The 23780-nt window shown below is 45.5% G+C and overlaps 1 protein-coding gene across 1 annotated transcript in view; it reads left to right on the plus strand.

Annotated features, from left to right (window-relative positions):
• Positions 1-23780, plus strand: part of espn (espin) — an 80977-nt gene that overhangs the window by 35819 nt on the left and 21378 nt on the right. The window contains exons 8-10 of the mRNA XM_080533631.1: positions 8808-8969; positions 13088-13313; positions 14413-14433. Of these exons, the coding sequence (XP_080389757.1) occupies positions 8808-8969; positions 13088-13313; positions 14413-14433 (409 nt within the window). The remainder of the gene's footprint in view (positions 1-8807; positions 8970-13087; positions 13314-14412; positions 14434-23780) is intronic.

Here is a 23780-nt window from a genome sequence, read left to right on the forward strand (position 1 = left end):
AATTGTTGACATTTTGTATTTTATGCTCTAGGCAAGGGGTCGGCCATGACGGCGACCCTGGAGCAATTAGGGGCTCAGTGCATTGCTCAAGGACACCTCGACACATGGCCAGCTGGGGTTCGAACCACTGAACTGTGGACCTTGCGATCATTAGACGCCAGCTCTACCTCCTGAGCCACTGCCGCCCCTTAGTTAATGCCATTGGCCCCATTTGTTCACAGGTCATGACAGAGGGCGTATTGGGCTATCGTCTTATTATCCTGTCAAATCCTGTGATAACCTTGTGGGTAACATGCTAGCGTGGAGTAGCAATTCTCCCAAGACACCACCACAGGTGTCAGTGCCACAGCCCAGGTGGACACTGGACAGGGGACCTGTGGGAGAGTGTGTGAGGGGCTTAGGATCTGAGGCCTGCCCAGATGTCTTATGGTTAAGCTGATCAAACAAGGCCCCTAGCCAGCCCCCCCCCCCGTGATAAGGCAAGGCAAGGCTATTTGTACAGCACATTTCATACAACAGAGGCAATTCAAAGTGCTTTACATACATTATAAAAAAATACAGCAAGAGGAGCATAGTAAGAACAATTTAATTGACAATGAATAAAAGCAAATATAAGGAGTAAATAGATAAAACATTTAATAAGACAATAGTTAATGGATAAAAGACATTGATAGAAGTGTTTGTGTTTAATCATAACTGCTGCAAAACAACAAAATGTTTTTAGCTTAGATTTAAATATTTTTAGGGTTTGGGACTGTTTGATTTCTTCAGGAAGTTTGTTCCAGGAGCATGTGGCAGTGTTGAAAGCTGAAAGTGACTGAAAGCTGCTGCACCGTGTTTTGTTTTCACTCTTGGAATGATTAGCTGATTAGTCTCAGCTGACGTTGCGGGAATATAGGGTGGGAGGAGATCTGATATGTATTTTGGTCCAAGACCATTTTGTGATTTGTATGCAATTAGGAGTACCGGTACTTTGAATTCAATTCTCTGAGAGACTGGTAGCCTGGTATCACAGGATTGGTGTAATGTGTTCAAACTTCTTTGTTTTTGTTAGGACCCTAGCAGTGGCATTTTGGATGAGCTGCAGCCTACGGACAGCTCCTTTAGATAGGCCTGTTAGTAGACCATTACAATAAACAAGTCTACTCGAAACAAATGCATGGATGACTTTTTCAACGTCTTGTTTGGACATGAAACCTCTCATTCTTGTTATGTTTTTCAGGTGATAGTAGGCTGATTTAGTTATTGAGTTTATGTGACTGTTGAAGTTTAGATCGGAGTCTAGAATTACACCAAGATTTCTGACCTGTGGCCTGGGTCCAGTGGTCTACAGTGCACACATATGCCCATGTCGGCATGGATTCGAATCTGGCCCATGCCCTGCTGACATGCCCTCTCTCTCCCTTCTTCTCCTTACTTTCCTCTCTGTCTTCACTATATTTGTCCAATAAAATGAAAAATATAAGTGGGACTGCCCCACTCAAATAACTTTTGAGTAAAAAAAAAAAGATTTCTGACTTGTGACCTGTTTTAGTTTGAAGAGAGAGAATCAAGTTTTGCACTGACTTTCGATCTTGTGTCAGGTGCACCAAATACAATTATCTCTGTTTTGTCTTTGTAATTGGAGGAAGTTTTGTGTCATCCAGCCAGTGATAACCCGGAAACAGCTGTTACTACGGCAACCCGGAAACAGCCGTTACTATGGCGTCCACAGTTCACAGACAGTTCACTGAGGCCTGTTTCCTCATACGTCTGTGTAGTAAGTTACCCATAGCCACAGATCTGTAATCAGATTACTACTGCCTTGCTATCTTTAACCACGAGGGGGCAAACTCAACGCTGACCTCAGATCAGGGTTTAGGATTGACTTCATTCTCTGGCCTCATATACCCCCCCCCCCCCCCCCCCACCCCTGTGTACAGGGCTATTTCATCGACATACACATCTACTTTTATAACCATTGTAACCATTTCTCTGCTGTACAGAAATGACTAGGGGTGAGAGTGTGTGTGTGTGTGTGTGTGTGTGTGTGTGTGTGTGTTTTAGCCTGCCAGCTCCCAAAATCACGGAAGCGACAGCCCCCTTGCTGACACACTAGCGTTTGATGCATTCAAAAGTCGCTTAAAAGAAGCACTTTGTTAGCGGAGCGAGACACAGCACGGATTTACAGCGGTTATTAGGAACCAGGGTTATTGGGGTTAGGGAGCTGGGGGGGGAGGGGGGAGGGGGCCCTTTTTCCCTGACGCGCCACTAATCATCACTGTGTGTGACTGTGTTACAATGTCCTCCCGTCCCCCAGCAGGGAGGCAGAGGAGAGGAGAGGGCCTCCTCCGCACAATGTTGTTATTGTGTTCGCTAGGCTAACGAGGCTAACGAGGGTCCTCATTAGCAAGGCGGGGGCCCCCTCTCTCGTCGGCTTCCTCTCATGGACGTCGTGACGGACCCGACGTTAATTCCACTAATCACTCTTGGCCACGTCGTCGCACGTTGTGGGTGCGACACGTTTACACGCAAACAGGGTGAAATTTTTTTTATACTGTAGGCTACACTGTGAATTTTTGCCATAACGCAATTTATTGAAATGTCGTGGCTGTAACACATTATTAGCTGGGTATTGGTCGTAGCTACGCGATATGTAGCTGTTGTGAACTGCGGTCGGACCATGTTGCTATGGCCCCGCCTTGGAGTGTGTGTGCCGTTGGGTCCGAGGGGAGGTTTAATTAGCACCCCTTCCCCTGTCACTGTACCCAGGTGACGTGCCCCGGGCGTGCCCTCATTAACTATTAAACACACACACACACACACACGCACACACACACACACACTCTCATAGATCCTCTTAATTGTGTCTGATGGAGGAGAGAAGAAAGCACAGGGACAAAGATCTGTGTGCAGCATAGAAAGACTATCTGCCCTGGGCCTATAGGAGCACACACAGGGCAGGTAACCATGGGAGACCGCTGATCTAATCTACCAGCACCGGTCACACTCCGGTGTGGGCTTTTTTTTCTCTTTTTTAAACCTTTAACTTGAATTTCCTTTCGTATGCCAGTCACTGTACTGGTTTTGTACGGTATGATTTAGTTTGATTTTGTTTTCACCTTGACGGCGTTCAATTCAATCAAACCCGGACAATTAAATAACTAGCATTTTCCCTGCGCCTCACGTGCCATTTAACTAACAAACGCAGCAGAAATGAGGGTACATTTGTGCTGAGCTGGTTGTGTATCTATGGGATATGTGTACCTTCCCCGCAGAGCAGGTTTACCGCAGTACGGGTGTGCTTGAATATCCAACCCCCTTCTCATTTGCCTGTGTTTGTTTTTTGCGGCAGGTGATGTGTCTTTTGTGTGAAAGACTCGAACCTCCCGGTGTGTTGACCGACAGCTTTTAGATTGAATCTCTCTAAAAGAGAAAGAATGGAAATGCGTGACAATAGCCCTCAACACGTGCGCTGTCTCTTTCATTCATAGGCAATCGGAATACAGTCGCCAGGTAATATTCTAATCCGTAAGCCTGGGAGATTTGAGTATGGCCCGCCATGGTGGGGGCTGAACCTGCCTCAGCTCTTTGCATAAGAGGCACCTGGTGTGTGTGTGTATGTGTATGTGTATGTGTGTGTATGTGTGTGTGTGTGTGTGTGTGTGTGTGTGTGTGTGCATGTGTGCGTGCGTGTGTAGCGCTGTGGTTGGCTGGCATCCGCGTGCTGACGGTGATGTCACCGCTGCCGCGGTGTGATGGATGGTGCTTTATTGATGAGGCCCGTGGGTAAAGTGAGAGGGCAGGTAGAGTGACACCTCGCACTGTAGGGACGCGGAGGAGATCTGGTGACGGCAGCTCTCAGTGCAGCTCTCAGTGCAGCTCTCAGTGCAGCTGTCTGGGCTCCTGGTAAGGATCTGTCAAGAAGACCCGAAGGGACGGAGGCAGGGGGAAAGCCAGGTAAATGGTAAGGCCACAAAATGCGAGCGAGCGAGAGATCGGTTTTAGCCACTTCTGAGGGACATTGTCTGACTCGTCGGCCTCACAGGGTATGTTTTGTTGTTTTGATGGCAGTCCATTTCTGTGTTTTAGTGAATTCATGGATCTGGATTTTTGGTTGGTAGATCATTTGATTGGTTGGTTGGTGGCTAGGCTCTGCTTTGATGTGAAAAGGGTTTTGGGCTCTGTGCTTTGTGGTGGAGGAACATACAGAACTCTGCTGAGGTGTGGCTGCTACTTTTCATACTTTGCACGCTACAGCTTCAAAGGTTCCCAGAGATGACTTCTTCATTGGGCTTCATGATGAGAACCTGAGAAGCTGCTAGATGGAACATGTTTCACGTGGTAGAAATATCCTTTCGACCCCCTATCGTTTTGTCATTTTACAAAACGCATTTGAGGTTGATTCAACTGTGCAGTTTTTTTTTTATGTCATTCTTTTTAATAACAGGGTTATATTTCATACCCCCCTCCATAGATACAGTATCTAAATGTATGATATACTTTCACCTTTCATAAGGAAGGGTGCAAAAGGTCAGGTTATGAGGCACATTGATAATGTTTCCCACGCCATAAGGTAATCTAGTCATTCATGCAAAATAGATGCGAGCCACAATGATACTTCCCACACCGCAGATAAGAGTAAAAAGAAAAATCCACAAAAATGCAAAGGGACAAAATAAATATAAACATCAGACTGATAGACATCAGTGTGTGTGAGGGGGGGGGGGGGTTCTTGTTGGTGGGGGAGGTCTTACTGCTTTGTACACTGATCTGCTGGCTATTACCATGCCCGTCTCCCCAGCGGATGACAATCAAACCATCTGTAGCTCTTCCCTGCTCACGTTACCCCCCCTCACCAACCTGCCCCTCCTCCCCACCCTAAGTGCTCACTCAGCGGACTTCTTCTTTGACCACAGACATGAGTCAACAGGCTGATAGGTCCATGGGACATGACAACACAAAAGGAGAGAGGTCAGAGCCTTTGGGACCTATCTGTCAATGACATCCCGCCTGCGATGACATTCAGTTGGATTTCAGACATCTGCGGCTAGCGTCTGTGGCTTGTGTCTGTGGCAAGCGTCTGTGGCTCTTGAGACCGCCTGAATGGCATCCAAATGGAAATGAGGATATTTGCTGCTTCTGATACACTTCATTCAGTGTGATTTGAAAGGCAAAGCGTCTGAATTGTATGAAACGATGATGACATTGACAATTATCAACAGCTTTCTCAGTGTGTTTTCAAGAGAGATGTCTTGTCAAATGCAATCCTGCATCTGGCTTGAATGCCACAGCCTATTTGAGTATTGTTGCTGACCATGTGCATCCCACCATGACCACAATGTACCCATCTTCTAATGGCTACTTCCAGCATGATAATGCACCATGTCACAAAGCAAAAGTAATCTCAAACTGGTTTCATGAACATGACAACGAGTTCGATGTTCTTCAGTGGCCTTCCCAGTCACCGGGTCTGAATCCAATAGAACATCTTTGGGATGTGGTAGAACAGGAGATTCACAGCTTGAAAGTGCACCTGAAAAATCTTGTCATCATGGACCAAAATCTCAAAGGAATGTTTCCAACATCTTGTGGAAGAATTGAGGCTGTTTCGAGAGCGAAGGGAGACCCTACCCAGTATTAGTATAGTGTTCCTAATAAAGTGTTCGGTGAGTACACAATATATATCAATATATCACTATTTTCACTTCACAATTGCTCAGGTGTTTTTCCATAGGTTACCACGTTTTTCACGTTTTCTTTTACTTTTTTAGTGAGCAGAGAGTTCACACCTCACAGAGTGAGGTTGACAAGACTGGTTTGAAATGAGAAAATACAAAAATCTATTGACTTCTGCTTTAGGCAAGTTCACAATGCAAATACACATCTTTGCATAAGGGAAATACCTCTACTTGTTAGAAGGTTTTCAGCTGTGATACACGAGATGCATGGAAATGTCTACTTTGCTGCATCCTGGAATGGTCCCAAGTATCTTTCAAACAAGGGTACTGTGAGTTAACATACACATGTACGTTTGGTGTCAGCTGAGCTGCCTTGTAGGGATGGGGCATGCACAGGGGTGTGTGTGTGTGTGTGGGGGGGGGGGGTGTGTGGTGTGTGGTGTGTGTGTGTGGTGTGTGTGTGTGTGTGTGTGTGTGTGTGTGTGTGTGTGTGTGTGTGTGTGTGCGTGTGTGTGTCGGGTGTGTGTGTGTGCGCAGGACTCAAGTCTCATGTCTAGACCTAAGAGCTGGAAAGTGAGAGCTTTCAAGATGGAGGGGCCTTGATAGTGACCCCCCTGACCCCTGACCACTGAGCCCACTGTGAGGTCACCAGGGCCTCTTTTACCTGCAACAGGAACCACGTGTGAACTCCTTACTTACTGGAACCCCAAAGGCTTTTGTGCAAAATGAACAAGTATGTTTAACCGAAGGCAGATGAAAGCCTTTTTTATTCCCGCGTTGCTCAAATAAAGCTGCTTCTGATCAGGTCACATGGGTGAGCAGATCTGGCCACTAAAGATTAAAGATTAAAGATCCACTTAAGATTAGATTTACATTTGATTCAATCTTTGTCATTGCACAACGAACTGTATTCAACCATAGTCCGCCATAGTCAGCGCCCCTGGAGCAATTAGGGGTTAAGTGCCTTGCTCAAGGCCACAACGGCAGTGGCACCTTAGATATGATGCCAGCAACCCTCCAGTCACCCGCTCACATGCAGCTCCCTCCTGAGGCGGGGATCAAACCAGCGACCTTCCGATCGCTAGCTGGCCTCTCTAACCTCTAGACTACCTGCTTCTCTAACCTCTAGACTACCTGCCTCTCTAACCTCTAGACTACCTGCCTCTCTAACCACTAGACTACCTGCCTTTCTAACCTCTAGACTACCTGCCTCTCTAACCTCTAGACTACCTGTCTCTCTAACCTCTAGACTACCTGCCTCTCCAACCTCTAGGCTACCGGCCTCTCTAACCTCTAGACCACCTGCCTCTCTAACCTCTAGACTACCTGCCTCTCTAACCTCTAGGCTACCTGCCTCTCTAACCTCTAGACTACCTGCCTCTCTAACCTCTGGGCTACCTGCCTCTCTAACCTCTAGACTACCTGCCTCTCTAACCTCTAGACTACCTGCCTCTCTAACCTCTAGACTACCTGCCTCTCTAACCTCTAGGCTACCTGCCTCTCTAACCTCTAGACTACCTGCCTCTCTAACCTCTAGACTACCTGCCTCTCTAACCTCTGGAATACCTGCCTCTCTAACCTCTAGGCTACCTGCCTCTCTAACCTCTCGACTACCTGCCTCTCTAACCTCTAGACTACCTGCCTCTCTAACCTCTAGGCTACCTGCCTCTCTAACCTCTAGACTAGGGCTGCACGATTTGGGGAAAAAATCGAATTGCGATTATTTGGACAGATATCGCGATTGCGATTAATTTGCGATTATTATTTTTTTCAATAGCAAAAAAAAAAAAAAAAAAAAAAAAAGGGAGTTTTTGTAAAGTGTGGCCATATCTCCGGCTAGGAAGGTCGTATCAACGTGCAGTTTGTTTGTACGTCTTCAGGGGACTTAGAGGCTCCCTCCTCTAGCACCCCCACAGCCCGAGCTACGAGTGAAAGAACTAAACTTACATTGGGTTGCTTTAAAGTTGGGTTGCTTTAAAATCAAGCTTCAGATTAAAACATGTGATGGAGCATTACTAACCTGACTCAGGTGGTTTGTTTCACACAACCATCTAGGAAAGCTTAATTGGAAGCTGTTTGGAAAAGGGCAGGTACTTTCAAAAAATACTTGGCAGGTGATTGGATGAATCTATCTATCACATATTTTCAGAGAGCATTACCACATGATACCATCAAACTATTAACTGCTCTAATTCTAATGCAAGGATGAGAACTTAAAAGATATGAATTGGGACAACATATTTATTTATGTTTTTTTTTAAACAGCAACACCATTTTGTTTCTCTCAACAAGTGTCTTTTTTTTTGACGTTCATTGACGTTGACGTTCATTGACGTTGAATCCGACGCGCTGTATGACGTATCCCATACGGGTAGTGGTGTTTCTCAACCCTCTCCTCGGGGCGCCCCAGCCGCTCCACATATTTGATCTGTTCCACCACCAGCACACCTGATTCAACTAATCAAGTCCAAAGCAATTATGATTATGCTAATCGCTGGCAAATCGCAGGCTTTGCGATTAGCTAATCGCGTCATTTCAAATCGCGATTTCGATTTAAAATCGATTAATCGTGCAGCCCTACTCTAGACTACCTGCCTCTCTAACCTCTAGACTACCTGCCTCTCTAACCTCTAGACTACCTGCCTCTCTAACCTCTAGACTACCTGCCTCTCGACCCTCTAGGCTACCTGCCTCTCTAACCTCTAGGCTACCTGCCTCTCTAACCTCTAGACTACCTGCCTCACTAACCTCTAGACTACCTGCCTCTCTAACCTCTAGACTACCTGCCTCTCTAACCTCTAGACTATCTGCCGCCCCTAAAGCCTCCAACAGTGCCGAAAAGGCTGTGTTTCCCCAGAAATGTTAAGTGCAAGGGGATTAATATGTATTTTTGAGGGACGAATTTGACAATAATTTAAAATCATTGTAATGGTTTGCCTGAACCTTTGAAACACTGATCTGACACTGTCTGATTACTTTCCAAAATATGTTCCCTGCTTTTGATGTTGGATGTAAGTTGTATGACCGAAAGAAAGAGAAAGAAAAAAAAAACGATATAGAGAGGCAGACAAAACAATGTGCAAAAGCAGACAAAACAATATTATTGCTGACGGCCTGTCTTCCCCACTGTCTCGTGTTCCCAAGCAGCAATTGGCTCCCAGGGAGAACCCGGACAAATTGCGGCGGGTCGACTCCAACAGGAAGTCTCGGAGCTTCAACAAGCAGCCCAGCACTGGGGACTACTACAAGGCTCTGGGGAGTGACAGCACAGAGCACCGGGGGACCAGAGGCATGGCACCTAACGAGGAGGTAAGACCCCCACCACCAGACCCCCCCCCCCCCCCTGTCACCAGCTAAACCTCTCAAACCCTGGGACAACCCAGGGCCTTAGTTAGAACTAATCCTTATTAGGAGATCAGTGGTTCGGGGGGACATTCAATTTACATGACATTTTTGGCCATTTAGCAGACGCCTTTATCCAAAGCTTACTTACAGCAAAATACATTTGACTAAGTAAGTGAATCATCTATCCACCAGTCATAGCAGGAAAAAGTCATCTATGCTCAGGCCTGGGGCCTTTGAGAGCCACGAGAGCCAGCTGTCTGACATCCTAATCACCTCCGGGTGCGTCAGCCCCAACGACACGCCGTCCTCTCCCTCTGTGCTGCTCCGGTTTCCATTTCTCCCCAGGCACCGGTTCATCAATGATGTCACCGGTTCATCAATGATGTCACCGGTTCATCAATGATGTCACCGATTCATCAATGATGTCACCGATTCATCAATGATGTCACCGGTTCATCAATGATGTCACCGGTTCATCAATGATGTCACCGGTTCATCAATGATGTCACCGGTTCATCAATGATGTCACCGATTCATCAATGATGTCACCGATGACCGAAAAGCCATAAATCCACCTACAGCATCCCACTTGAGGGTTGAACTTGTACCACCCACCTGGAGGTATTTAAGGTCGGGCCCAGGGTGCTCTCTGGCCTCGGCCCAAGGCAGTGTGTGGGCTGGCCAGTGTGGTGTGTTAGTCATGAGGTCACCACAAGCAGCAGTCGCTTGGCTGTGTCTTTCAGTAGGTTACGTGTCAGTCATGTGTATCCTCCAGCCTTGTTTGCCACCTGATGAATGAATGAATGGTCTTTATTGTCATTAATACAGTACAGGTACCATACAACGAAATGTAGGAGGGGGGGCTCCCCTGGTGCTTGGAAAAAAGACTAAAAACAAGAGGGCCAAGGGTAAAATAATGCTCCCTCATTTCCATTATGACAGCCTCCTCCCTGTTGTGTGAACTCACTGTGAATGCACTGCTTTAATTTTCTTTATGGCTTTGTGTTTTTTTGGGGGGGCTTTTATTTTCACTCTCTAAAACTAACCAAATGACTTCCCCCATATATGGTTTACATTGACACTTGTGGTGAAATGTTGTTGTACAGACACTATACAGTGCTCACCACAATTAAAATTAAATTATTGACAACCCTGGTTAAGACGAGTAAGATTTCTCTTACTCAAGATTTCTCTTTTCTTCCATTGTGACATTAAGCAAATTCACCAAAAGGTGAATAACTAATGAATAAATAAGGTAATAACCCTTTTTACTCATCTTTACCAATAATTGTGGAGGGCACTGTACATGAATACCCATGAATACCCTTGCACGCGTAGTCGACTCCCCCAGGAAGCAGCCGGTCGTCCCCTGTGTGTAGGCGTGGGGGTGTATAAGTCTGCTCTGTGTGTAGGCGGGGGGGGGTGTATAAGTCTGCCCTGTGTGTAGGCGGGGGGGTGTTAGAGGCTGCTCTGTGTGTAGGCGGGGGGGGTGTTAGTGGCTGGTCTGTGTGTAGGCGGGGGGGTGTTAGTGGCTGGTCTGTGTGTAGGCGGGGGGGTGTATAAGTCTGCCCTGTGTGTAGGCGGGGGGGTGTTAGAGTCTGCTCTGTGTGTAGGCGGGGGGGTGTATAAGTCTGCCCTGTGTGTAGGCGGGGGGGTGTTAGAGTCTGCTCTGTGTGTAGGCGGGGGGGTGTATAAGTCTTCTCTGTGTGTAGGCGGGGGGGTGTATAAGTCTGCCCTGTGTGTAGGCGGGGGGGGTGTTAGAGGCTGGTCTGTGTGTAGGCGGGGGGGTGTATAAGTCTGCCCTGTGTGTAGGCGGGGGGGGTGTTAGTGGCTGGTCTGTGTGTAGGCGGGGGGGTGTATAAGTCTGCCCTGTGTGTAGGCGGGGGGGGTGTTAGTGGCTGGTCTGTGTGTAGGCGGGGGGGTGTATAAGTCTGCCCTGTGTGTAGGCGGGGGGGTGTATAAGTCTGCTCTGTGTGTAGGCGGGGGGGTGTATAAGTCTGCTCTGTGTGTAGGCGGGGGGGTGTATAAGTCTGCTCTGTGTGTAGGCGGGGGGGGTGTTAGAGGCTGCTCTGTGTGTAGGCGGGGGGGTGTATAAGTCTGCTCTGTGTGTAGGCGGGGGGGTGTATAAGTCTGCTCTGTGTGTAGGCGGGGGGGTGTATAAGTCTTCTCTGTGTGTAGGCGGGGGGGTGTATAAGTCTGCTCTGTGTGTAGGCGGGGGGGTGTTAGAGGCTGCTCTGTGTGTAGGCGGGGGGGTGTATAAGTCTTCTCTGTGTGTAGGCGGGGGGGTGTTAGAGGCTGGTCTGTGTGTAGGCGGGGGGGTGTATAAGTCTTCTCTGTGTGTAGGCGGGGGGGTGTATAAGTCTGCTCTGTGTGTAGGCGGGGGGGGTGTTAGAGGCTGGTCTGTGTGTAGGCGGGGGGGTGTATAAGTCTGCTCTGTGTGTAGGCGGGGGGGGTGTATAAGTCTGCTCTGTGTGTAGGCGGGGGGGTGTTAGAGGCTGCTCTGTGTGTAGGCGTGGGGGTGTATAAGTCTTCTCTGTGTGTAGGCGGGGGGGTGTATAAGTCTGCTCTGTGTGTAGGCGGGGGGGGTGTTAGAGGCTGGTCTGTGTGTAGGCGGGGGGGTGTATAAGTCTGCTCTGTGTGTAGGCGGGGGGGGTGTATAAGTCTGCTCTGTGTGTAGGCGGGGGGGTGTTAGAGGCTGGTCTGTGTGTAGGCGGGGGGGTGTATAAGTCTGCTCTTGGGTGTAATCGACGTTGAGCCAATTAGAGCCTCTGTGGGACCTGTCCCTGGCCCAGAGGAGCCTAGCAGATGGTGCCTCATGTCGCCTGGCTAATCAACGTCATGTCAGCGGACGCGTGCCACAGAGGACCCTGTCTGCCCCCCCCCCCCTCCTCCAGAGGAGAGGGGGGCGACAATGACAAGCACGCGTCTGAATTGGGAGAGAAGGGGGTGTTAAATGTCATGGTCCATTAACTTCGCCACCAGCTGTGTTTTTGCACGCTTATGGGGGGGGGGGGGGGGTGTATGATGGGGGGGAGATGGGGGGGTGGTCACTATCACTGGCAGCAACAGATGGCCCTCCTGTCCCAGGGGGACCAGGATTAGACCATATTAGATCCATTATTATTCTAACCAGGCATTATGTCTTCATGAGTTGATTTAAGACAGCAGTTGCATAGAGGGGGGAAAGTGTCTAATTGAGCTGTCATTATAGTGTCAACATCCATCTGTCACTCCCCAGCACAACAGCGTGGACGGGCATGCCTTCACAGCAGTCACGCTTTAGACTTTATATGGACTCGACAGGTCCAGCTTCCCTTCAGTTTTTAAGGAATGCGATGAAACAAAGTCTAGATATAAGATATAAACCAAGTCTAAATATAAGATATTAGATATAAACCAAGTCTAGATATAAGATATAAACCAAGTCTAGATAAAAGATATTAGATATAAACCAAGTCTCGATATTAGATATTAGATATAAACCAAGTCTAGATATAAGATATAAACCAAGTCTAGATAAAAGATATTAGATATAAACCAAGTCTCGATATTAGATATTAGATATAAACCAAGTATAGATATAAGATATAAATCAAGTCTAGGTATAAGATATAAACCAAGTCTAGATATAAGATATAAATCAAGTCTAGATATAAGATATAAACCAAGTCTAGATATAAGATATAAATCAAGTCTAGATATAAGATATAAAACAAGTCTAGATATAAGATATAAATCAAGTCTAGGTACAAGCGATATTTTGATGTTTACCACGTTACGTCACAGTTGTGTGTCGCCTCGCTGTTTATCTCAAATCTTGTTTTTTTTGTCTGAGAGGGTGGTGAACCTTCAACCAAACACATTCATGAAGTTGTTCTGAATGAAGTGTCATGCTGCGTATTTGAACAGAGTCTGTTTTGTTAACACATCTCAGCATTTTAGAGGTGGTCAAAATGGGGCCCTTCATGTAACACAAAGATGGACAGGCCTCCTCATCAGTCACTTCATGGGAAGTGTTTCTGCTTGTGAGGTATAGATGGGCTAAAACCTTTTTTTCTTTCTTATTTTTTTCTTTTTTAAAGGGTTCCTTGTTATTGGAGGAGCCTGCAGACAGCTCCTCCCCCAGCCCTGAGAACGGCACCACAGAGGACCCTCCCACAGCCCCTCCTCCACCCCCCCCTCCACCTCCCCTCCCCGTCAGCAACCCCACCCCGACACCCCCTCCTCCCCCTCCGCTACCCTCGGAAATGCCCTCCTACCAGTCCAACTCCACCACCAACCAGAGACGCCCATCCTCCTCTTCAGGAAGTGAGTGCCCCCTTCACTACCTTTAGTAGCTTTTTTCTTTTAGCTTTTCTTTTAGCTTTTCTTTTAGCTTTTCTTTTAGCTTTTCATTAGCTTTCTCTCTCTCTCTCTCTCTCTCTCTCTCTCTCTCGTTTCCCCACACCACACTCGCATCACCGAATGGCATCACCGTTAAAAGAGGAAAGCAGAATGATATGAACTATTTATTTCTTGCATGTCATGTCATGTCATGGCAATTTACAATTGGAAAATAGTGCAGTGACAACTGGCTAGGTAAGTTTGCCCACCACTGTCATATTCCCACAATAACGCCCGGGTACAGAAGGGAACACTGTTATCTCATTGGGTAAAGGCGAGACGAGTCTGGCCCTGCTGTCCTAAATAACTGATTACAAATTTATGCTGTGGGTCTATCGTTACTTAGAGAACTGGTTTTGTGTTCAGCCATTTCCTTAATTGCCCCACAGACCTGCCTGATGATACCTGACATTGTGGCTCCTTAACCGTGCCTCTTCTTCACGGGTGCCTGGTTCGTTCTAGTTGCTAATAAAATGTGGTATTTTGTATGGTCTAGGGAGGAAACGTAAGGGAATGCTCATTTGAGAAGATTTGATCATTGACTGTGTTCTGCTCTGGCCATGCATATGTTTTCGAATATTTCACCGTCATTTAGGCTTTCTCATACTTTTGCTTCTGTTTTTTTTATGTCGATTCTCATCTGTCTTCTACTAACAAGCTCTCCTCATTCTCCTGTTATGTTCTTTTTCGCCTGTGTGTGTGGTCGCTCAATCCCTCTCTTTCCCCATTCCCTTTTCCATCTCCTCCTGTCTTTTCTTGTGTTCCTCTCCTTTCCTTCATAATCCATCTCTTTATCCCTGCCGGTCTGCCTGAGTCTACCCTCCTCTTCTCTCTTTCTCTCTGTCTCTGAGTCTGTGTGTGTGTCTCTCTCTCTCTCTCTTCTCTCTCTCTCTCTCTCTCTCTCTCTCTCTCTCTCTCTCTCTCTCTCTCACTCTCTCTCTCTCTTCTGTTGACTCTGCACTGCTGCTCCACCAAGGTGGGACCCTTCTCTCCCACTCTGTGTCTGAGTCTCACCTAGTGCCAGGGTCTGTCAGGCAGATGAAGTGTAAGTACCCGGAGCTCCCTTCACACACGTTCTGCAGTAGTTATTAACCCACACAAACTTTGGTCACACTTCATTTTACGGTACAGGGATTCCAAGATATTTCCTTAGTAATTAAACATGAAAGTGGGATATTAATTGTACCTTGAAATAAAATGGTACCCTCATTTCATTCCACTTGTTTCCCACTCATCCCATGTTGGGGAAGCTACTCAGAAAATGTATTTGTAGAACCAGACGATGTCTCTGTGTTTTCTGGTAATCTTGCTGCAATGTATCAATTTCCTCAGATTGTGATGGATGTATCTTTGATGATAACAATGGAATTTAAAACAGGCAAATAATAATAATAATAATAATAATAATAATAATTTATATAGTGTATAAACCTGGTATGTTAGGCTCCATACAGTATAATGTTATGCAGTTCTAATATATTTCCACCAGTTGGCAGTAAACTAGACACGGTTGCACCCATGGGGAGATAGGTCTAGATATAAGATATAAATATTATGGTGGAGATAGGTCTGTAGTACACCTCTTGGCATCTACTAGTTATTCTAATAAAAATGAATATGTGTAGCAAACTACGGTCACTACTCTAACATGGAGAAAAAGTAGTTAACTTCTGAAAACACTACTAAGATTTGAGTTTAGCTACCACCAAGCTACAGCAAAATGTAGATACACTACTAGTTGAGCTACATGTAGTTGAACTACTTCCCATCAGACTGCACCCATCTACAGCACCCATCTGGCACTTAACTGACACTTGACACCAATGATTGCGAGCAATTAGGTATTTGAATGGACAGAAGTCTCAAAACATTGGTCTAAGCTGGTTGACAATGAGTAGGGAATTACAGTGTAGTAAATGTGGTAATAAATTGATAATTTGAGTAATTTATAACCAACTAAGACTGGACCATAGAAGATTGCTGGTAGAGCTGGTGTCTAATGATCGCAAAAGTCAGCAGATTGCAGCGGTTAGAATCACGGCTGGCCACGTGTCGAAGTGCCCCTGAGCACTGAACCTCTAATTGCTCCAGGGTCGCCGTCTATGGCTGACCCCTTACCTAGAGCATAAAACACCAAATTCCAACAATTGACTGACAAGTTGATTGCATCAACTAAATTACATTAATTAGATGGGTTAGGTCCATGGGGTTGCACATACAATGTAGAGAGATGCCCTGATCCTTTCTCAAGAGATAGAGTTATGTCCATTCTAAACAACAGAATAGCTTCAGAATTGAGATGCTAACAATGTACTGTATGTTTCAGTAGGGATGCTCCGATTTATCGGCCACCGATTTAAATCGGCCGATTTCACTCCAAATGACTCGATCGGTGATCGGCAAAAATGGCCGATCGCAAAAACCGATCTTTTTTTTTTTTTTTTTCCTGGGGAAGACAGATAACTGAACAGAAAACATAGGAGGACGTAACAGTATGTAAACCATGAAGGCCACGTTTATGATGTCTTTTATACAGCCATATCGACTGACTTGGGCTTCAGGCCCTAACTGGGTGATAGGCCAGACCTTTACTATGCCATAAAAATGGGTCTGCGTTTGCTTGGTGCCTAATGGATCAAAACTTTTGTCTAAAAAGCAAAAAATATGTAGGCTATCCAGTCAGTAGGCCTACAGTTATGTATTTTAAAAAAAATCGGTATCGGTTGATCTGGGGTAGTGGTGGTCTAGTGGATAGTGAGTTGGACTTGTGATCGGAAGGTTGTGAGTTCAAATCCCGCCTGAAGCCACACCACTACTAGTGTGCCCTTGCGTAAGGCACTTAGCCCTCAGTTACTCCAGGGGGAATGTCCCTGTAATTCGTAATTGTAAGTCGCTTTGGATAAAAGCGTCTGCTAAATGGCAAAATTATTAAATTATAAATTAATCTTGAGGAAAAAAATCGGTGATCGGTATCGGCCCCAAAAATCCAGATCGGAGCATCCCTATGCAGCACACTCTAATGGGGCTTTTCCACTACGGTGCTGACCCGGTGCTGACCCGGGTCAGCCCGCTTTGGTCTGCTTCTTTTCCCCTTTTCCATTAGTCGTCCCAGGTCAGTTCGGTTCGCTTTGGCTCGCTTCTTTAGCTCCACATCGACCCCAGGGTCCCTCCCCAAGCCCCATTTCATATCCGGATCTTTTTGCCAGGCTGCGTGTGACGTGTGACGCTGCACACCGTTGATTGGTCAATGGAAAATCGTCATCCCCAAGTCCATATATTTCTTCACTAACCGCCATCTTGAAATACCACATTCACTCTAGGAAAATGTCACTACAGTTTCTGTAATAGCTTATTAATAAAGATTCGAAAAATTATGCTGACCATCGTATTATCTTAGTTTAATGTCATTTCAATGAATCATAGAACTTTTATTTACAACAAGCACAACACAAAAATCGCTATTATGCACCGTCTTTGCCCGTGAATAACACCGGCTGTGGAGGTGGTACAAACACAATACTCCTTTGCTAACTTCACCATCTGTCTACGGTCATTTTGAGCCCTTAACCACCGCGCTGACACGCCGAGAAGTTATGCTTTTAACCGTAAACTCGATGAACCGGGAGTTCACCCGGCCGCTGCTGCTCGCAGCACCGCTTGTCCAGTTGACAGCGGGGGCAGAGAATATTTCTACCCCGGAATTCCATTCAAATGCCCGCGTCAGTCAGCCTTTTCCGTAGAAATACATTGCTCCGTTATATATCTAACGTTACATGTTTTAAGGCTGATCTGTGCATGATAGTGCTGCATTATGTTGATCTATTTATATCGATCTATAAACGCGGAGATTGGAGCCCCGCACCAGCAAGACAGCGCTGCTGATCCTGTGCTGATGAACCATTCGCTGACTGTCTTAATAAATCAAGTACAGAGATTCCAACCCGTGTTGAACATTCTATTTCCTTGTCAAATCGTGTATGCTGTCATTGCTGTGCACCTAATCTATGAGATGACAACGCATTTAAGATCACAATCCTCAATAGATTGATTCCATCGTTTTACCGACAAGAAGATTCTACAATCTATCAGCCTTTCCGTAGAAATACATCGCTCCCTGTATAACGATATATATCTAACGTTACATGTTTTAAGGCTGATCTGTGCATGATAGTGCTGCATTATGTTGATCTATTTATATCGATCTATAAACGCGGAGATTGGAGCCCCGCACCAGCAAGACAGCGCTGCTGATCCTGTGCTGATGAACCATTCGCTGACTGTCTTAATAAATCAAGTACAGAGATTCCAACCCGTGTTGAACATTCTATTTCCTTGTCAAATCGTGTATGCTGTCATTGCTGTGCACCTAATCTATGAGATGACAACGCATTTAAGAGCACAATCCTCAATAGATTGATTCCATCGTTTTACCGACAAGAAGATTCTACAATCTATCAGCCTTTCCGTAGAAATACATCGCTCCCTGTATAACGATATATATCTAACGTTACATGTTTTAAGGCTGATCTGTGCATGATGATTGGTGCTGCATTTTGACATAATTCTTATCGCATTTCCCCGTTGTGTTGTGCTGCCGTTCAGTAGTCCAGCGCTTCATCATCCCCCTTCACCCCTTTCCATCCCTGGCATCATTGTATCAATGAACGTGGTATTATACATATTTACATATTACATATTTGTTGTTATTTATGGAAGTGTCCGGTTGCTGGAGGAACCAGGACGCCGGCTACACTGCACAGTTTAGCCCGAAATATATAGAGAGTGCAGCACCGCAACTCCCGTTGACAGAGAATCGTTTTACCAGGGAATTCGCTCCGCGCTGTGTCGACGGTGATAGGAGAGTAGGATCGACTCCATTCGAATGGTTTTGGAATCCATGTCTTCTCCCCTATCCGGACACGTTTGAATTGTTATCCTAACCCACGGTAAACCGAAGTTATTAACCCACAAAGGGCACCGTGTTTGTCCGCACACAATGATACTACAGTTCATAAAGCAGACAAGTGAAGGCAGTGGTTTTAAGGGTTAAAAAAACATGACTTTATTATGTGTAGAACAACATATGTGCAGAACAAAATCCAATAGAAATGATTCAAACATGCAGACAATCAGGCAGTAGCCATCTCGCGCTGTTATGACGCGTAACTCCGCCTACTATCGTCTACTCCTCCTACTAGTCCGGGTCGGTTTGTGTATAATGGAAAACCAGAACAGATCAAAAGTGACCCGACCTGACCCCGAACCGATCCGAACTGCACTAACCCGGGACCCTGATGGAAAAGCACCATAATGTGTTCTAGTGATCATTACTATCTGAGCGAGCGTTCAATAACCTTTCAGCTTCTTCTTTTCTTTCCTTTAATGTAGTTTTTCCACTTGAAAAAGAAACATGAAACATTCACTAAGTGAGTTAACCGTTGTTTTGTAAATCGTTATAGTTATAATGATCAGGCATTCTTAGATTTCAGAAAACGACACATGATACAACGCAAAAAGTGTTTTTATTAAATGCCTGTTTTATTTTATGTTAGATATTTAGAGTTGTCAAAAGCCGAAAATGAAAGGAAACTAGAAAACCCCTGGATGAGTGGGATTTTTGATGTTCATGATCTGTAAGCCACAATCATCAACATTAAAACAAAATAGGCTTGAAATATTTCCCTTCATGTGTAATGAATCTAGAATATATAAAGGTTTCACGTTTTTAAATTAAATTACGAAAAATAATGAACTTTTCCACAATATTAAACATTTTGGAGATGCACCTGTATACTCCAACAGTTTGCAATATCCAGGAGACAGTTTAAAGATGGTTTGGACGATAGATAGATAGATGCCTCTTGTCCAATCAAAATACTTGGTCCCTTTATGACGTTGAACCCAGTGTGCGCTCCAGCGCTCTCAGAGCGAATTTACGAACGTAGCCATAGATAGATTGAGAGTAGTTTTAGTGGGGTAGAATTGGTAGCCAAGAGAGTGCATTGTTGTGTAATCATTGTAAGAATGTATTCTGCAAGTCTCCTGTTGCTTTTATTAGAGTTGTTAAAGTTCCATAGCAGTTGCAGTAACAATGGAGCTCTTAGAATGTTGACCTAAATCAACATTCCACCATGTTAAAATGTTCCAGTTGAGAACCAGTAACACATTTTTCGATGCGTCGGTATCAATAACTTACGAGGTTATCGATTCTCTTATCAAGGCCGGCATGTTTTGCGCTGACTGAAATGACAGGAATGCCATGCCTTTAACGCCTAGGCACAAGTGCCACTGATTGAACCCACCAGCCGCCTTACCTTACCGAACTTGTGCGTGGCGGAACTTTTGCTGGACTTTTAGGTCCGTCGTCCTCACCAGACGTGTGTTTGCTACTTCCGCGGGGCGTGTCTCAAATAGCGGGTTTTCTGTGCTACAGGTTTTCAGAGGTGTGCTTATTGAGAACTATTGATGTCTTGATGCCTTGCTGTCCCTATTTCCCCCTCTTTCACCTCTGTCTCTTTACCACTTTCATTAACTTAATTAAGATATCACATGGGGAAAAAATACTACCGTTCTTTAATACGGAGCTGCAGCCCTATCGTTCTATATTGAGCCCTATATCGTTGTATATTGAGTTTGATAACGGGCTAACGGCCATCAATAATATAATGTTTCGTTTTACTTCATTATGAATTGTTCTGGGTTCAGTCTCTGCTGTCATCCATCCTTAATTAGCGATTAGAAAAATGAAACCCCGCCCCGCGGTGGTGTAGCGGTCTAAGCACTGGCCACTAGTGCAAGCTGCCCACCGGGGACTGGGATCGAATCCCAGCTCGCCAGATCCGGATATGGCCGGGGCACACACAGGGTGCGGCATATTGGGCGGCCGCTCCCGAGGGCGGTATAGGAGTATTTCCGGACAAGGATCCGTCGCGCAACACCGCCCCCTGGGTGCCGGAATAACGGTGCTGGGCTCGAGGAGCCAGTCAGCTAGTCTGCCTGGCGGCCTCCTCTGGGGCTGCCGGCCACGGGGTCGTGCGGCGGATCCTACGCAATAGGCAGGGGATAATTGGATGCTAGGTTGGGTTCAATTGGCTACCAAATTGGGTGAAAAAGGGGATAAAATCTGAAGAAAAAAAAAAATATAATAATAATAATGAAACGAAGAATAACGCAGTCGCACGCACACACACACACACACACACACACACACACACACACACACACACACACACACACACACACACACACACACAGATAGAGACGCAGAGAGAGAGATGGGAGGGTAGAGGAAGATAATCATTAGATGTTGATGCCTCGTCTTTGAAGTCCAATTTCACAGTCAAGTTTTGGGTTCATTAAAATCTCTCCCTCAAACTGATTTGTTGTACAGCCCGCAATTGTGTTAGTTGTGCACTCTCTCTTTCTCCTTACTGCCCATGTTTAATCCTCTTTCACCTCTGTCTCTTAACCACTTTCATTAACTTAATTAGGTTCTTTAATAGGGAGCTGCAGCCCTATCATTGTATATTGAGTTTGCCTTTGGCCTTTAATGGCCATCAATAATATAATGTTTAATTTCACTTCATTGTGAATTGTTCTGGGTTCAGTCTCTGCTGTCATCCGTCCTTAATGAGCGATTAGGAAAATGAAACGGCTATAACCAATAAGTAGTCGCGCACATAGACAGGGAGAGCAGCAGAGAGTGGTGCATGTTTTAATATTTTGCAATCCTGCCAACGACATGTCATTTCACGCGACACAATGTTGCCATGGCAAGAGAGAAGCCGAAATCAGACAGGGAGACACAGAAAGAAGCAAAGAGACCGGGTGTATTTTTCTATATTTCGCAATCCTGCCAACGACATGTCATTTCACGGGACACAATGTTACCATGGCGAGAGAGGGAGAAATCACTGGAAAAATACTGCCCTTCACCTGATGTTAACATATAATTATAGTCTACGTGGGGTTGCTGCTTTGAAACAAGTGTTGATTTAAAATATATATATATATATACATTTACAGATGTAGACATTAAAACTGTAGTCTATGTTGCTGGTAGATCATTTTCACGTCGGCCTCGCGCTGAAAAACACGCGTTGAATAGGCGAGCCTTCTATTCTCTAGCGAGCAAGCAGCAGCAGTCGGCGTGAGTCGCCGGTGAGAGTGCCTCTCAGGCAGACGGTGGGGCTGCTACAACCTGCTAGAATGTTGTAAAGCCCAATTTTTACTTCTGCGTAAAATCTACGGCGTAGCCTACGCCATAGCCTACGCCGTAGGCTTACGCGCACCTCTCCAAAAATGTAACTACGCGGCAGTGCCTACGCAGACCGTAAGCACTGTGATTGGTCCGCTTGGTAGCACATGATTCCGACATGATTCCAACTCTCTTGTAGGCCAAAATGCGGAAGCCATGACAGAAATGTCATTTACTTTTTCTGTAATTACTTATTAATGTAAAGTTATCTATAAGAACTGTGATTGGTCCGCTTGGTAGCGTCACATTCCGACTCTCTCGTTAATGCGGAAGCCATGACAGAAATGTCATTTACTTTTTCTGTAATTACTTATTAATAAAGATTTGAAAAATTATGATAACCATCTTATTATCTTAGTTTAATGTAATTTATATATGCATTATAGACAGGGGTGCACATAACTTTTTGGGGCCAGTGCTCAGAGGAGCACCTAGGGATGCTGCTTGGTGCTCCCCGAGCTCGCGAGTCACGACCCGTCCCACAGGATGGATGAAAATGGGATACATGGATAACTTATATTAGCAAAACGACATTTGTTCATAAATAAAGATGAACGAACAAATGATTGTGTGCAAAACAAAAGAAACAAATGCAAAATCAAATGACTGCTCTTTAAGCATGAAAGTCTGTCAGACTCCTTTAAACACAATGAAATCAACTGACATCTCTTTAAGCACTAACTGAATGTCTGTTCTTTAAACACAATGAAATCAACTGACATCTCTTTAAGCACTGCTCTGTTCTGTAAACACTGAAATCAACTTTTCAACAAAAAGTTACAGCCTAAGCATTTATTTATGCTACAAGCTTAATCATCATCATCACTGCTCTCTTGACTGCTGTTAATACTGTCCTCAATTTCAACCATGGTAGAGGATGTTGTAGGCTATCACTTTAAATAGCTCATTATTTTGATTGTGCAACAAAGTTGTTGTTTTTTCTTCTAATATAATTCCCAACCATATTCCCTGGGTCAGGGGTCTAGGTGCGATAATGACGCTGTAAAACAAACGTCTGAACGTTTGAAAGCTTCAGAGAAAAGAAACGTGAAGTCCCTTGGTGTTGTTTTTCCTTTTAGCGACGAGTCGTTCGGGACTGAATTTTCACGTGCGGCGTGATAACCGTGCGATACGCGATACGCGGAATGAAAGTACGAGTTACGATACTTTCGGAATGTTTTCGTGAGGGGAGTCGCCGTGGTCGTCGTCGGTCGACTGCCGTCCCCTTCGGCTGAGGGGACGGCAAATAGTTACTTAGTGGGGCTTGCAGTGATGCAGCAGTCAGCAGTTGGATTTTGAGGAAGTAAATTCCTCTCCCAGCGCTTCCAGCTGTTGGTGCGCAAGAGCGCGTTCATGCCGCTGATCTGCCGCGCAGCATGCATTTTGGCGACGCATGCGCACTGGCGCACCAGTTATGTGCACCCCTGATTATAGACATTTATCTATATGCGTTATAGACATTTTCTTTACAACAAGCATAACAAAAAATCGCTATTATGCCACTATGAGTACACCGACCAACGCGACGCAGGCCGACCAACGCAGAACTATAAATTGGGAGAGCCCTTGCGTAGGCTACGGCGTAGCCGTGCGTAGATTCGACGCAGAAGTATAAATTGGGCTTAGACTCACAGGTAACGCGACCGTAACGCTGCGTGCACACAGGGCCATTGCGTTGCACCGGAAGTCATTCATCTCAATGGGGCCGTTGCGTTGATCAGTTGCCTTGCTCTGCATTGCGTTTCTTGACCGTCAGGGTGCGGCAATCAGTCAAAAAATGTCAGCTTTTTGCGTTGCGTTGGATCCGGAAGTAAACCGGAAGTAGTTTCTTCCCGGAGCTCTCGCCTCAGATTTTAAATCCTCAATTTTGGCCGCCATTGGCAAGTGTTAATATGTCATTTTATGAAGTTTTTATATGTTTTCAGGCGAGAAAGTAACCATATATATTCACAAAATGTGTCCAGTTTATCAAAATAACCCGTTTATATATCTGATCTGACGTTTTTTCCCCCACTTCTGTGGGAAACTTCGCTAGCAACACGAGTAGAGTTGTTGCGTCTGCATCGCACGTTGAAGTACGTCAAGTCCATCCCAACAGGTTGCGCCAGAACGACGATGACAATGGCCCTGTGTGC

This window comes from Nansenia antarctica, assembly GCF_963989245.1.
Source record: "Nansenia antarctica genome assembly, chromosome: 6".
NCBI classification, from domain to species: Eukaryota; Metazoa; Chordata; class Actinopteri; order Argentiniformes; family Microstomatidae; genus Nansenia; species Nansenia antarctica.